This window comes from Acinonyx jubatus, chromosome A2 (genome assembly GCF_027475565.1).
Source record: "Acinonyx jubatus isolate Ajub_Pintada_27869175 chromosome A2, VMU_Ajub_asm_v1.0, whole genome shotgun sequence".
NCBI classification, from domain to species: domain Eukaryota; kingdom Metazoa; phylum Chordata; class Mammalia; order Carnivora; family Felidae; genus Acinonyx; species Acinonyx jubatus.
Window position 1 is genome coordinate 16,204,441 of NC_069383.1, and position 14,692 is coordinate 16,219,132.

The 14,692-nt window shown below is 47.1% G+C and overlaps 1 protein-coding gene across 7 annotated transcripts in view; it reads left to right on the forward strand.

Moving 5' to 3' along the window:
* Positions 1-2,372: 2,372 nt before the first annotated feature.
* The window catches only part of DGKI (diacylglycerol kinase iota), a 435,956-nt gene continuing 423,636 nt past the window's right edge, over positions 2,373-14,692 (forward strand). For 4 of the 7 annotated variants that reach the window (XM_053218037.1, XM_053218038.1, XM_053218039.1 and 1 more), the window contains exon 1: positions 2,373-2,851. In XM_053218037.1, coding sequence (XP_053074012.1) covers positions 2,439-2,851 — 413 coding nt within the window. In that variant the 5' untranslated portion in view covers positions 2,373-2,438. The remainder of the gene's footprint in view (positions 2,852-14,692) is intronic. The other 3 variants (XM_027075551.2, XM_027075552.2, XM_053218040.1) reach the window with 3 other exon arrangements.

A 14,692-nucleotide genomic window follows, 5' to 3' on the forward strand; every position in this document is an offset into this window, starting at 1 on the left:
AATACTTTACCTGTAGCTATTCTCTTGTTTCTGTAAAGGATAGTATCCTAAGTACTCTGAACCGTGTTTCTCTTTTTTGAGCTAACATTTTTGAGATTGTTATGTATCAATATATATCAATTTGCCTTATTCCTCTCAATGGCTGCAGAGAATTCCATTGTTTGGAAGAATAATAATTTAGGTAATTAGTCCTAAATTAACAAACACTTAGGTTGTTTCAGTCTTCAATTTTTGGTGTGCAGCTACAGGAATATCGGAGCACAAATTCCTAGAAGTGTACTTGCTAGGTTAATTAGGTTGTGCATTTCGTTTACTGATAGATACTGGCAAATTTCGCATCAGAGACACTGTATCAAACTACACCAACAATTTGAGAAAGTGTTTGTCTTCCTAATCCCTCATCAATGCCATCTATTAGAGGGAGCGATGCGGAAAAGGAGGCAGCAGACCCATGCGTGCAAAGATGGGAGCAGGGAGTATCTGAGACTTCTACATAGTCCAGTTCAGAGTGGCATTATCAACACAGTAAGAAGGGGAGGTGGTCAGGGCTGGCACGCCACCCACTAACGTGTTCCGGGGTTGTTTGAACTTTGCCTTAATGACACCGTGGCATAATTGCAAGATTTTCATATAGAGGATAACATATCGGAAACATCTCAGGAGCTGAGCTAGAGAGTCGATTGGAGAAATTCTGGTGGGCAGTTAGGAGGCCGTCCAATAATTCAGGTAAGATGATGGTTTTAAGATCATGTGGTTTTAATGATACACTATATATTCATATATCTCATTTAATCTTGCTATTGAAGAACGTAATTCTCCCAGGCCCCTCTGAAGATGAGGCAGACTGCACAGGGGTGAAGAGTAACCAGACAGCCTGGGTAGGATTCCTGTCTCTGCCAAGTTCTAGTTGCATGAGCAAGGTGTGTGTGTGTGTGGGGGGGGGTGGGGGTGGAGTTACTAACACATGAGGGGGGCTGTGACAATGTAGATATAGGCATTGGAGTGCTTAGCACCACACTTGTCATATAAAAATGAAGGCTTAATAACCACCAGTTGTTTTTTATCATTTTTATCATTGCCTTTCCTCATTCCACTCCGGAAATGTCCTGACCTTTGGCTTACTATAATGTGCATATAGAGAGAATTACACAATGTGGAATTTCGGAGAGACTTGAGGTCTCTTGTTCAATCTCTTCATTGTAGTTATGAGAAAACAAAGGGAAAGAAATCAAGCCATCTGGGGTCCCCCAGCACCCACCTGCAATTCTTTTACCACAGGTACCTGTAGGTGTGTATTTTGGCGACTACACTTAGCCTTAAGTATGGATCTTTTTCCTATTTGTTAACAGCCGCGACTTCCGGGGTGGAAACCCTTAATTTGGAAAACAACCTGTCTTAGACACTTTGTAGCGCATCATTCAAACCCCATAGAGTTTTGGGTAGTAGGCTTAGAAACAAAAACTCGGGGCGAGGTGGATGACTGAATCTATAGAGACTGCAAGCTTGGCGTGCTTTTTAGCAGTGGGGTCTGACGTGGCTCGAAACCCCTCCTTGGGCGAGCTCCTCCTCTCCCGGCTCGACCGGGCGCAAGCACCCTTTGCGCCCATCCTCACTTGCCTCCTGGGTTCTCTCAGTCTTGCCGTTTCCCTGGCGGCCCTCCGATCCCAGTCAATCGAATTCACAGCCGTTTAGGAAGAGCTGGCTGCGTGTAAAGGAGACGCTGGCCTGGCTGGGCGACTCAGGGATGAAGGGGTCCCAGCCCTTATCCGGGGAAGGGAGGGAGGCGCGTCGCCTGTAGCTTCAACTTGGCCTCCCCCCCTCACCGCTTACTTTACACCGCGCACGACTGCTCCCCCGGTTCGCCCTGAACTCGCTCCTACACCCCCCTGAGGTTTCCAGCGTGGGGCGCCGTCTGCCTGGCTCGAGCTCAGCCCAAGCGGGGAGCGGGGACGGAGAGAACGCCGCCCCAAGCACCGGGCACCGGGCATCAGGGCACTCCCGGGGACCCAGGTGGGCGCTACCGCTCCAGGGCCGCCCGCCCGGGCAGGGCACCTCGCGCGTCCGGGTCCCCGCCTTCTCGTGTATTCACCGGGGCGCGGCACGCTCTCCTCCGAGTTTCCCTCCGGGGCTCTCCTCTCCCGACTACGGGGTTCGCGCCCAGCGCCTGGCGGCTTCCTGGCCCCCTCCCTCCGTGCTCCTCTCCGGCAGCCCCCGACGCCTCAGGGTAGAGTTCAGGTTCAGCTCTGGCCGGTGCCCCCGATTTAGGAAAAGGCCAGGGTTGGGGGCCAGCGGGGGGGGGGGGAGGGGGCGGAGGACGGAGGGCGCGGGTTGGCGGCGGGGAGGCAGAGGGGGGCGGAGGGAGGTGGCCTCTGATTGGTCGGGGAGGGGGAGTGGAGGCACGGAGTTTCCCACAATGCCCCGGTGCGGTGCAGCGGCGGATGGATGCTGCGGGAAGGGGCTGCCATTTGCTGCCCCTGCCAGCGGCGCGCGGACCTGCTCGCTCTCCTGCGGTGGCGGCCGCCGCCCGCGCCGTCAGCCGGCCCGGCCTCTGCAGCGCCGCCGCCTCGGCTCCCTCCGCGGCCGCCGGAGCGGTCGCCATGAACCCCAGCTCCTCGGCGGGAGAGGAGAAGGGGGCGACGGGCGGCAGCGGCGGCGGCGGAAGCGGCGCCGGGAGTTGCTGCCTGGGCGCGGAGGGCGGCGCGGACCCGCGGGGCGCGGGGGCAGCGGCGGCGGCGGCGGCGGCGGGGGCCGCTGCCCTGGAGGAGCCCGCGGCCGCCGGCGCGAAGGAGAAGGACGAGGCGCTGGAGGAGAAGCTCAGGAACTTAACTTTCCGGAAGCAGGTCTCTTACAGGTAGGCGCGGGCGCCCGGGCGCCCGGGAGACAGGTGCCGCCGCGGGGCTGAGACCCGCTCTCGTCCCTCACCCGGGCGCTTCCGCGGAGTTGGGGGCACCTGGCTCGCTGGCTCGCTCTCTGTTTCTCTCTCTCCTCTCTCTCTCTCTCTCTCTCTGTGTGTTTCTCTTTCTCTCTCCCCCTTGTGGGGAGACGTATTCTCTTCTCATCCCATCATTCTGGGCTGGAGGGAAGCTGGGTGCGCCCGGTTTCCCTCTGGAACAGGACCGAAGACTGGGTCTCTGAGATCAGAACAACAACAAAAATGCGTGTGTGCGCGGGAGGCGGGGGGAGGGGGGGGTGCAGACACAGACAGAGATGCCTAGTTTTCTTAAGAGAAGTCCTCGAAGTTGTCCCTGAGGCGGTGTCATCTGTAACCACTCCCCCCTACCTTCCAGATTTCCTTGGATGAACCTTTGGCACTAACTTGGTAGTTGAGATCACCGTCCAGGCAGGAAAGAACAGCGCTGTCCTGAGGGGAGATCCTTGTGGAAGTCGGACCTGCAGGGAGACCTCCCGTGAAGGAAGGGACGGTGTGGATCGAAGTCTGTAGATACTCAGCGGGTTAGGGGGTGACCCGTACCTGTGCTCTCTCCCTCTCTCCTGGGTGTGCCCCGCAGGAGGAGGTGGGGAGCCCGCTGGCCAGCCACGGAAGAGTGAGAGAATGGCACCATGGTTGCCCCTGAGGGTGGATGCATTTGTGAGACAAGGACAGTGTAGGCTAAATGGCCGCCAAATTATAATAAAAGATCAGCCCCAATTGTCTCAGGATCCAAAACAACGAGAACTGAGGATTCATTAGGTTCTCTGCTCCACCCCCAGCCCCCCACCCCCGGGGTAAGAATAAAAATGTCGAGAGATTCAGAGAGTTTCAGAGACTACCCTTACTGCTTTGTTAGTTTGAAAGTTCAGGTGATAAATCCAGCACAGAATGACGACAATTTGCACTTGCTAGGGGTTGGGGTATTTCTCGAAAAGGGGTCAGTAAAAACAGTAGTGTGACCCTGTCCTTTGAACTAGCGGTCCTTTCCAGAAACCCCTATAAAGTATTAAGCCTGCCACACCATGTGCTGTTATGTAAGCAAAGGCAGATGACAGAGGTGTGTGGGTTTGTGAGGGTGTGTGTTGTATTTATGGGGGCATGTGTGTGAATCATTGGGATCCCCATAGGCATTGCCTGGACTGGAGGCCCCAGTCACTAGGGCATGTGCTGTGTGTCTAAGCGTTGGCTTCTGATGACTCTGAGACGGTCTTCCTGGTCAGGTTGTGGTTCCCGCATTCCTTGCGTGCATTTTGTTCTCTGTGCGTCGAGGGAGTTTCCCACTTGACTTGCTCTTTTAGTTACTCGCATAGATGAGGATCAAATGAATCTTTCTCTTTATATTTTTTGGTTTCCAAAAATAGGCAAGTGGTGGAGAGTGGGGTAGCTCTAGGGAGGTATGCTGGGACACAGGCAGCTCCACTTCCTCGTAATGATGGCCTGCCTGGCCCTTAGGGGAACAGGGACTACATTCAGCCTAATTTAGGAACTGTGAGTTGGAGGGGGCTCATTACATTCGGCACATTGTGGGTCTGGGCTCCTGAGTTTGCAAGGGAAATCATTTCAGCTTGCCTCTTGGCAGGGGTCATTCTCTGAGCTTCTCTCCTGGCCACGGGTGCTGTGTGGGCCATGGCTTTCCCGGTTGCAAGCTCACACATGCATGTGTAAGTGTGTGCACACACAAACAGAGACATGAACACAACATTTTTCCATAAAGGAATAATAATCCTGCGTTTGCCTTACGAACCGTAGAGGTGGGTCCTACTTTGTGAACATTCCCTTTTCAGTAAAGCTGTATAATCTCCAATTCAGGGAATCACCTCCATCAGCATCACCTCAGGTGGCTGGTTCAAAATGCCTGCTACCCCAGCCTTAGAAAATCAAACAGTCTGTGGGTGGGGATTTTTAACAGGCTCCCCGGGCAGTGCTTAAGCACGCTAATATCTGAGGACCGTTGCCCTATTTTTTCCCAAAGGCTGAACAATTGATCTTTGAGCTCATAAACGGTGCCCAGCCAAACAAGACCAGGCAGTCCCAAAGTCAGAGGAAAGACAGTGAAAAGATAGTTGATTTCATCTGGGACATGTTTATCTTGGATAGCCTGGAGAGTGTCTCCATTTTGATTCCCATTATTAGTTTTTTAGAGTCATGGTGAATGATGGACCATTCACCGTGGGAGCCATTCCTGCCAGATTCAGACATAGCTGGGCCTGACCTTTTGCCGGTGGGTCAATAAATGGTCTGTAAGGAAGTACACCTCTGGCTGGAGTTGGGCATTGGCCCTTCAGTGGGGACCACCCCACCCCACTTCTGGGGGCACTCGAGGACAGTGACTGGTTGGAGTTCATGGAGAGAGGTTGGGAATACCTCACAGGATGGAGTCTGAGTGAAAGAATTCGGTTGGTGAATGAAATATGGCTGCTTGTGTAAGGGTGGGGGGAGTCATTTGAGGTGGGAAAGAGGAGATTTGCAGGTAGGTAAAAAATATCTTTTGAAGAACATGGGTATTTGCAGAATGACACTTGACAGGAAAGAAGAAGGGGGCTTTGGGAGAGGGTGTGCGTGTGCGTGTGTGTAGGGGGGTCTCATCTGCTCCTTCTGTTGCTAAGGAACATATAAGCTAGATTTTAAAAATAAATGAGGAGTGGGTGGGCATATGCAGTGACTCCTGTCTTTTTAGGAACTGGAGCCCTTTACAAAAAGCCTTTAAATAACCATTTCTGGAGGCAGATTATTCATTTTGCTTGACTTTTACTTTGTTAAGTAAAATAAACTCCTTTATATACCCCTAGATTTCCCCTCATTATCTTTTCTTTCTTGGCTGTTTTTGGGAACCATTTTTCCCATGAGAATTTTTCCTTTATTTCAGATTCTGCTCCCCTAGAGCAAATAGTCTCTGTAGACTGTAAAGCTGAAGGTTTTACAAGGCAATGCAAGTGAGCTGGTACTTTTCTCTTCAAATTACTACTTCCTTTTTCTTTGCAAATTATGGTGCTGCAACAGATACATATGTGCCAATGACTATATAATGTGTAGGAACTGTTTTTTTTTTTTACTTCTGTAAGAATTCCCTTTTAAGTTAGTAAAAAAAAAAAAAGTCTTTCAGAAATGCACAGGGGAGGGGAAGGAGAAAGTAGCTGATGTTTATTGCCTTCTATGTACCAGGCACTGCAGTAAGTATTGCTGTATATTCCATCCTATTTACTCTTCGTGACCGTCCTATGGTATGATTATGGTTATGTCTATTTTATAGAAAATGAACGTGAGGTATAGAGCTTGGGTAGGAGGCAGAATTGAAACCCAGATCCAACTCTAAAGGACTCTCTCCTTAGGCCACATTCTGCTTCTCTAAATATTCATTTCAGGTTGGAAGTCCCTCCACGTGTATGTAAGTGTGTGTGTCCATGTGTGTGCAGTGTGAGCTGTTCTTTCGCCTCCTCTGTAACATGTAATACAGGTCATTATATATTATCTCTTGTACACTTTGGACCATATTCCTTTGACTGTATGATTTTAAGGATTTTCTCTACTATTTCAGAAAGAAAAATGAGTATCAATCCATGATCACCAAAGCTTATATTGGTTTCGCTTCATAGAACAAAACCACCTACATGACACCTGCCATCATTGTGGATACCCGTGTTAGAGTTTTAGATGCTTTTGGATAAAATGACACAGATGTTGTGTAGGTGAACCTAGATCCAGTGAAGAACTGGCCCATGTACCTCTTTGAGCACCCCCGAAAAAACGATGAGGTGTGATTTCACTTATAAGAAGGCCTGGGCGATTAATGGTACTTATAAAATGTTGATGATGTGGTTCAGCTTCTCTACTTATTGACCAGAATAGTAGTACCAGACCCTCAAAGGGAGATTTTGGTACGAGACAGGCATAGCAGCAGGGAGTATTAAAATACTTAGGTTAGACAGCCAGGTAAAACAATCTTTTCTTATTTACAGGTTGGTGATAAGAACGTGGTAGTATTTCCCTTTGTGTTTTGTCCTGCAAAGCAAGATTATGTGATTCTAAGAAAGACAAGTGGAGTGTAAGAAAGCCAGACAGGACAGCATGGGCATTTTTTCTCCTTGCGAGAGAATCAATCCTGGGAGCGGGGAGTTTTCTTCTTCCGAAAACCAGTGTGCCAATATCCTCCTTTGTAAATCAGTTTTAGTTCTTTTATGTTTTTGTCTGTGCTTTGTACATTTGTTCACTATTTCGAGCCTTTAGGGTCAGAGGAAAACTTTGGTTCTGATTTAATGTTTCCTTCCTCAGTAATCACTTCGGATTTAGCTAAAGGTAGACTTCCTCAATCCAGACACAAACTGGGCAAGATTGCGCTTGAACTATTGTCCATAGTACTTCACCTGTTTGAGTTGACCTTTGAGAGCCTTGGTTTTTACCTGGGAGCATGATGGCATCGGACCCTGTGGCATCAGGTGGTGGAGAAGTTGAAAGGAGTTTTGCTGGTGTTCATTTTCGCCGCGACAACCACAGCATTGCCTCATGGGGTCAAATCAAATTAGAGTAGAGTTAGCTCTTTGAAACATTTTACTGTCTAATAAGAGAAAATGAGGACTCCTAGTGAGGCCCCGGGCTTATTGCACCTTCCACGTCCTTCTCGGCTGGGCTCTGGGATACGCACACCCTTTAGGCAACCCCGAATTGTTCTTAAAGTGGGCTGAGAGGCATTCATTCTGTGAAACTGGAAGCATCTAGAAGGACCACTGCCTAGATATTGTTGTGATCTTTGTTTTCTTACTTGGGTTTATGTGGGTTAACACCTGTCCAAATTATTTTTTCTGAGACCTTGTAATTTTTGCTTTAGGACAGCAGTTACTCCAAATTAAGGGTGGGTAACTGAGGGAAGAAGAAGGTAAGGAGCGAAACAAAGTCTAAGCTGAAAGGTTTCTTTTTTTTTCTTTGAAATTTAATTTGCATGACATAACTATAAACGTGGACTAATTTCAAATTGTTTGAACTGGCTGGAACCATTTGCACTGTTGGAATTGTTTGAACTGGTAGGAATGTTATGCCTGCTGCAAGGCCTAACAAACCAATGCAGTGCAGGAAAAGATGAAAGAAATTAAAATGGCGGGGTACCTGGGTGGCTCAGTGGGTTACGCGTTCGACTTGGCTCAGGTAATGATCTCGCGGTTCGTGAGTTCGAGCCCCGTGTCAGGCTCTGTGCTGACAGCTCAGAGCCTGGAGCCTGCTTTGGATTCTGTGTCACTCTTTCTCTCTGCCCGTCCCTTGCACATGCCCTGTCTCTCTCTGTCTCAAAAATAAAGAAAACATTTTAAAAAATAAAAAAAAAAAGAAATTAAAATGGCAAGTTAGGTCTGCTTGAATATGCTGCTCCCATAATTCCTCTCTGGCCTGTTCACCAGGCAGACTCCTCTTAGGATTGCGCAGAGGTGTCCACTTTCTGTGGTAGGTGGTCAGTCTTCCCATGTCCTCACATGGCACTTGCAAAAAGCCGTGTTAGGACTCAGTTGTAATTTTCTGGTGTGGGAGCTTGACCGGGATTTAAACCTGGCACCTTCCGGCTGACCTTGGGCGTGTTGTGTAATCCCTTGCAGGCTCAGCATACTCATCTCTGAAATGGGGGGAATCATAACACGTACCTTAGAAACTTCTCATGAGATTTGAGTGAGTTACCTTATGCCCAGGGCGCAGCACAGCGCCTTGCACCGAGTTAACTTTTCTAATTATTATTATTCCCTGCTAAATTGTTAGCCCCTTAGAAGCCAGAGATTGCACCTTACCATTTGAATCCCTGAATCCTGTTCTCATTACTCAGTAGGTGTTGCATAAATATTTATTGGATGAACGAATCTAATTGCCTTCTTTAAATAAACTACTGCTCTTACCATTCCCTGTCCATCTCGGGTTGTGATTTTCGTTTCTCCTGAAAGAAAGCTTTGCCTTTTCTCTTATTTACACTTTGTCCAACAGCCCAGAACTGTGTTTCCGTTTACAGCTTCCTGTATGACTACCTGCACCAGCCGTTCGGCCAGCTGTTCGGGGCTGGAGAGGGCTGGCAGAGCTCTTACTTAACCAGCTATTTGCAGCTTGTCAAAGAAAAAGCCTTAATTTGCCTTCTGAGTAGCACTAATTAGCTCTCTGGCTCTCTTTCTGTCTGTCTCATCCCTTTCCAAGGGGGCATCATTGATTTCCTCCTCGGGGAATTTTCTGTTGACTTTTTTTCCTGTGATTAGAACTTAGAAAGGCACAAAGATGGCTGCCCCGCCGTCCTGGAATCTGGCCTGACCGCTGTCCAGCCAGCCGGAGGTTTTTACTCCCTCGGCGGCCTCTGCTCTGCAGTCCTTCGCTCTCTCCTTCCAGTTCACCCGACTGACTTTGGCGGAAAAGTTATTATAGGAAGAATTCCTTTGTCTCTTTGTAACTCTAAGCTTTTGCTTTGTTTTCAGCTCGCTTAATGACAAATGCTGCAAAAAAGGGCCAGCTACTTTTTATGCACCTATATTTATAGCACTGAAGGGTGGCTGGTGAGTGTAGTGTTCAGAGAGGTGGCGGGAACGTTGCGGTGTTCTTTTAGAGAAAATCAGATCATCAGGTGTGCGTGCGCTGGCTGGCTGACGGAGGGGGCTGTGGTTGGGTAGAGGTGGGAAGAAGGGTCTTCGCAGATGCATTTTAATGTTCTTTCCTTGCAGCCCTGAGGTTTTGTGAGTCTCTGAAACGGAGCTGATACTGTTTTTTAAAGGCAACAGCTTTCTGACAGGGACTTGTGTAGTCCTTAACCTCTGGCCATTTTGCTTAAGTGGAGATTTGCCGTTAGATTTTCAGATTCATAAATAATGCTCTGAGAAGAGCCAATTCTGATTTAAGCTATCACATGATGGTCTGACTTGCTGGATTGCGGTTGGGGCGGGGGTGGGGGTGGGGGTGGGAAACAACCAAAACTTAAAACAGTAAGAAAGAAACTGCAACCAAATCTCATTATTCTTACTCTTCGATGTCGTGACAGACAGGTGGAATGACGGTTAAGAGCCCTGACTCTAGAGCCCTGCCACCGGCTGCAGCTCTTCCTCTATCTCTGCCTGCTGTGTGACCTTGGGCACGTTGCTTCATCGCTCTGTGCCTTAATTTCCCCTTGTATAAAATGGTAGCGACAGTGGGACCCTCCTCGTAGGACGGTTTGAAGGCTGACACGCATCATGCTCCCTGTCACGTTAAGTGCCGTGTTTATTCCGGTGGTATCACCCATCCTTCAGTCCAGTTAGGGAGATCTGTTTATTAATCTTCAATGTGTTGAACATTAGTCAGATGTCCGAGGCCAGTGATAAAATTATTCAGATAATAGGAAAATCAGATAGCTGTATACTTGGGAAAGTAAACGTACAGGTTTTGGCATTCACTGAGGTATGGGATCTATACTTCTTCTTTCACAACTTGTTAAAAATCAGTTGACTCTCGCTAGAGGGTATGGAGAGGATCGAGCTGCCTCTGAGTGCTCTGGAAATCGGAGGAGGCAGGAAGCCAAGGTCGGAGAAGATGGGCATGGCCAGCGTGCAGAGGAGTCAGCGTGCAGCGGCCCACACCCCCAAACTGGTCATCCGGGAGCAGGAAGCCAGACGCGGAGGATTGGGTAGCAGGGTCTCAGAGCTTCGAGTGTCGGGAATAGATAAGTAGATAAAGACAGAGGTGCTAGAAATACAGTTGCCACCAGGGACTCCAGGACAGAGGTTATTTCTCCTCTGGCCCGGCTCGATGCCGTCTGCTTTGTGTGTCCAGACAATGGCCAGCTGCCGCGTCCTGGCAATCAGAGAAAAAGCTTCCCAGATGCTACCTGTCCTGGATTATTTCAGAAATTGAAGGCTCAGCCTTCTGGGATGTTCTGCCAGTTTTCTCAACCAGGCCAAACAACAGAATTTACTTTTTAAAATTGTAGGTGATTATTAAATATTTGTTGAACAAATAAAACTGGCTCAGGACTGTGAGATAAGTACTGAGGAAGTAAATTCATTTTTTTTTTTTTCCTATAAAAGATAAAGGAGAGGCAGTTTGGTCGCTTTTGTGGATCATGTAGATTTTCAGGAAATAGCCAGAAAACAGACTTCTTGAAAACTCCAGAATACATTTTTAAAATGTGTCTTGCCTTCGTGTGTCAGAAAGATGTAAAAAATCCTTTGGAAGAATACATTTTTGTTTTAAAAACACTTGAAAGCAGTTTGTTTGAAGGTGAAAGGGGTTTTATATAAGCGTATGTGGATGCAGTTGGAAAGGGTTCCGTGTATCACTTTGAGACAAACTTCTGGAGCATTCTTCAAACTGAAAGGATTGTGTTCTCATCACTGTCCTTATGTCTGTAACTGGGTTTGAGGCAATCTCTCTCTGAGACAGAGAGCATTCCCTGTAGGGGTTTTTTGAGAAAAGAGCCTGATTTAAAACGGTTTCTTCCTTTTAAATTGGCCTCCTCTCCATGCAAAGACTAAGCCATGGCATATTTTTGTCTCTCTCCCATTGAAGCACTGTCCTCAGCATCTAAAGTGAGACAGGAAGTAGAGAAACCTTGAACTCCAGAAGCCTCCGAGCATGATCTTCTCTGGCAGAGTGAACACCCATGGGGCTGCTGAGCCTTCCCGGCCTACCCTGCCTTTTCTCACAGTGGCCAAAAAACAGCAGCCACCGCTGTTCTTGTCCTTCCCAGTGGCCTCTGACATACCATTCCCTGAGGCAGCAAAGACAGCCCATGTACTTCCCAAGTGTTCGTGCAGTGCAGCTAAGAGAAGAAAAATGCTCTCCTTGGTTCAGATCTGGGCCGCAAGTGTTAATTTACTTAACTCTCTACTTGTGAATATTAATCAGTGTGAGGTACTGATTTTAGTAAACGTTTCCTCTGAGCCGTGAAACATTTTATTTATAGCATTTTCACTTAACCCTCAATTAAGTAGGGGCTATTATTATTTCCATTTTACAGATAAGGATATTGAGGCTTAGAGTTTAAGCAACTTGCGTGAGGTCCTAAGGCTTATGGCAGAGTTCAGATCCAGTTCCATTTTTGCCAACTGCTTCCCCAGTGCAGCTTTTTACTCTGGTTCTTTCACCCATTCCCACTTCCTGTGTACAGATAGCCATATTTGCACTATCTAGTGGTTTATTAGACCAACATCCTCTGAGAGGAGAGACCCGTGGGCCTATCGTTTTGGGGGGCCCAGCCAGTCCTAACACGGGACATAGACAGAGGTTGATTGGCCGAGAGACCAAGAATTCCTTCCCTGTCCAAGCATGGACTCGGCTCTGTGAATAGCTGTCTGCTACTGGCCATTGTAGGCAGGCGAAGACCGAGCTCTCCTTTCTGAAACTATATGATTTTTCTCCATGGCACGGGGTGGAGGAAAAAATCCAGTTTCCTGGGGCCAGGGAAAATGCTCTGCAGGGATTATAGCTCAATACATGTCCCCTCCTTCAATTTCTATCTCCAGTACAAGACCTTGTCATATGTTGTAAGCAGAGTGGAACTTGAGGGGCTGGTGGTTAATGGTACAATGGCGTGGGGTCCGGTGAAGAAGAAGAAATCGCACCGATTTATGTGTATTTTGTGTGGTTGAAGTGGCACAGTAAAAGCACCATCTGATTTTTTTGAGTATCCTTAGGAGAGTGGAGTCTTCACCTTTAACTGGAGGGCCTATTCAGGCTGTAAGTACTTTCAGTGTAAGTTTTTTCATAGCAACACCCTTCAGAATTCATAAGTATATGCATGTGTGCTGTTATAGTCACCTAGAAAGTTCCAAAGGATGATTTAAAAAACCTGAGTCATTTTTTCCTATTTGAAGAAAACCTTCAGAATTTCTTAGCAAAATAAATCTCTAGTTCAAAAATAAACGACAAAGCTATTTAAAGATTAAAACAGAAGCTTTCTATGAGCCAGTGTGGAATTATAACAAAATCTAAGGGATTTTTTTTTTTAAAGACAGATTTCTGGAGATTTCTTACACTGTTAATACCAACTAAATTTAAGTACTTCTAATAAAAACGTGTGTGGCGCTTTTAGGGCTTTGCCATTTATAAACTGCTTTCACCTGCTTGATCTAATTTTACTCTCAAAACAGTCTTAGGCAACAGGTAGAGCAGGTATTGTTTTTTAGAGCCATTGTACGTTTCCGGAAACAGGCGTGACCACTAGGTGACTTTCCCAAAGCCACAAGCCGGTAAGGGGCGTTGCCAGGCTTAGGCTAGTTTTTGGATTTGAAGTCCCATGTTCTTTTCACTTCATTACACTGCTTCCATGCCCCGCCGTATGGAAGGGTAGATAGCAGCGTTTCCCTTTCGTTAATTTTATTTACTTGACTTTATCTCAGTTGTTAATCACAATGGACAGAGTTGGAATCAGTCACTGGCTGGCCTACCAAACCCATATGGCATTGATTTGGAGGATGATCTCATTGTCATCCTCATGACTCTTTCTGTATATTCAAAAACATGGAACCACCAGCAGCATGGTATATGTTTAATACACCTTCTGTTGGGGAGAAAAAAAAGAAAAACATTCAGGCTCTTCCTTTGCATTAGTTGCTAAGCAGCAGCCATTTCATTGTAAAGGAGATTCAGTTCAAGTAATGACATAGGTATTCCAAGAATAGCATTTCATTTTTACAGCAACTGCATTTCACGTCTCCATATAGCATATGCTCCTGTGGCTCAGTGATTTTAGGGGGAGCAGTGGGCACCTCAACACATTTGTTGAATATGTGGAGAAAATTCAATATAGCTGATCACCTAATAACCAAACTCCCATGGTCTGTGACTAAGATTGTGCAGCAAGCATGGGCTGCCTGCAGTTTTAAGGATTTGGAAGCGTCTCCAGAAGATATGACTGCCAAACAGGTATGTTTTTGAGGCCACGTTTGACATTAACTGAGAATATCTCGATGGAATACTCTGGATAATTTAGAATTCTAAAGGTTTTTTTCTTATTAAAAATTTTAAGATATTTATTTATTTATTTATTTATTTATTTATTTATTTAGAGAGAGCGAGCACGAGCAGGGAAGGTGCATCGAGGGAGGTTGAGAGAGAGTATCCCAAGCAGGCAGTGAGCCCGACGCAGGGCTCAGTTTCCCCTGAGCTCATGACCTGAGCCGAAATCAAGGGTGGCACACTTAACCGACTGAGACACCCAGGTGCCCCTAGAATTCTAAGATTTTGAAGTAATATGACATAGAATATAATTTGGTTGCAGCAAGGAACTGGATTGTGGGCAAAATTTAATTGTATTGAGATAGGGCTGGCAACTGAAGGCTCTTAAAAATGAAGATAAAAGCAAATCCTGTGCAAGCCTGGCAGAAGTTTAGGAGTTCAGTTTGATCAGCAAAAAGGGGGTGAGCATGGAGGAAGACGTGTGTGTAGGACGCGTGTGTGTATAATTCTTCTGTAGGTGTATGTGTAAAAGAGGAGATTGTCAGATTACAGAGCTGCCAGGTGACATTTTTCTGATTGCACTATCATGAATTTTGGAGGCTGCGTGATCTGTGTGTGGAAGTCTATGGCCCTGCTTCTCAAGGCATTTCTGTCATCTCTGTTCTAGCTGGTACTGGCTATTGTGAAACTTAGGGGTATGTAGACAAATAGATTTTCTTTAGCGAACTGCTTCGTGGGAATTGTTACAGGAGCAAACTTTGTTGTTTTCTAGGAGTGTGCTGCACCACCACCAACCCCCCTCCCCCGCCCCCTCCCCAAGCCATTTGAGAGAAAATACCTCTTTCCGGGAGCAGATGGGATGCTTGGAAGCTGGTCTTTAAC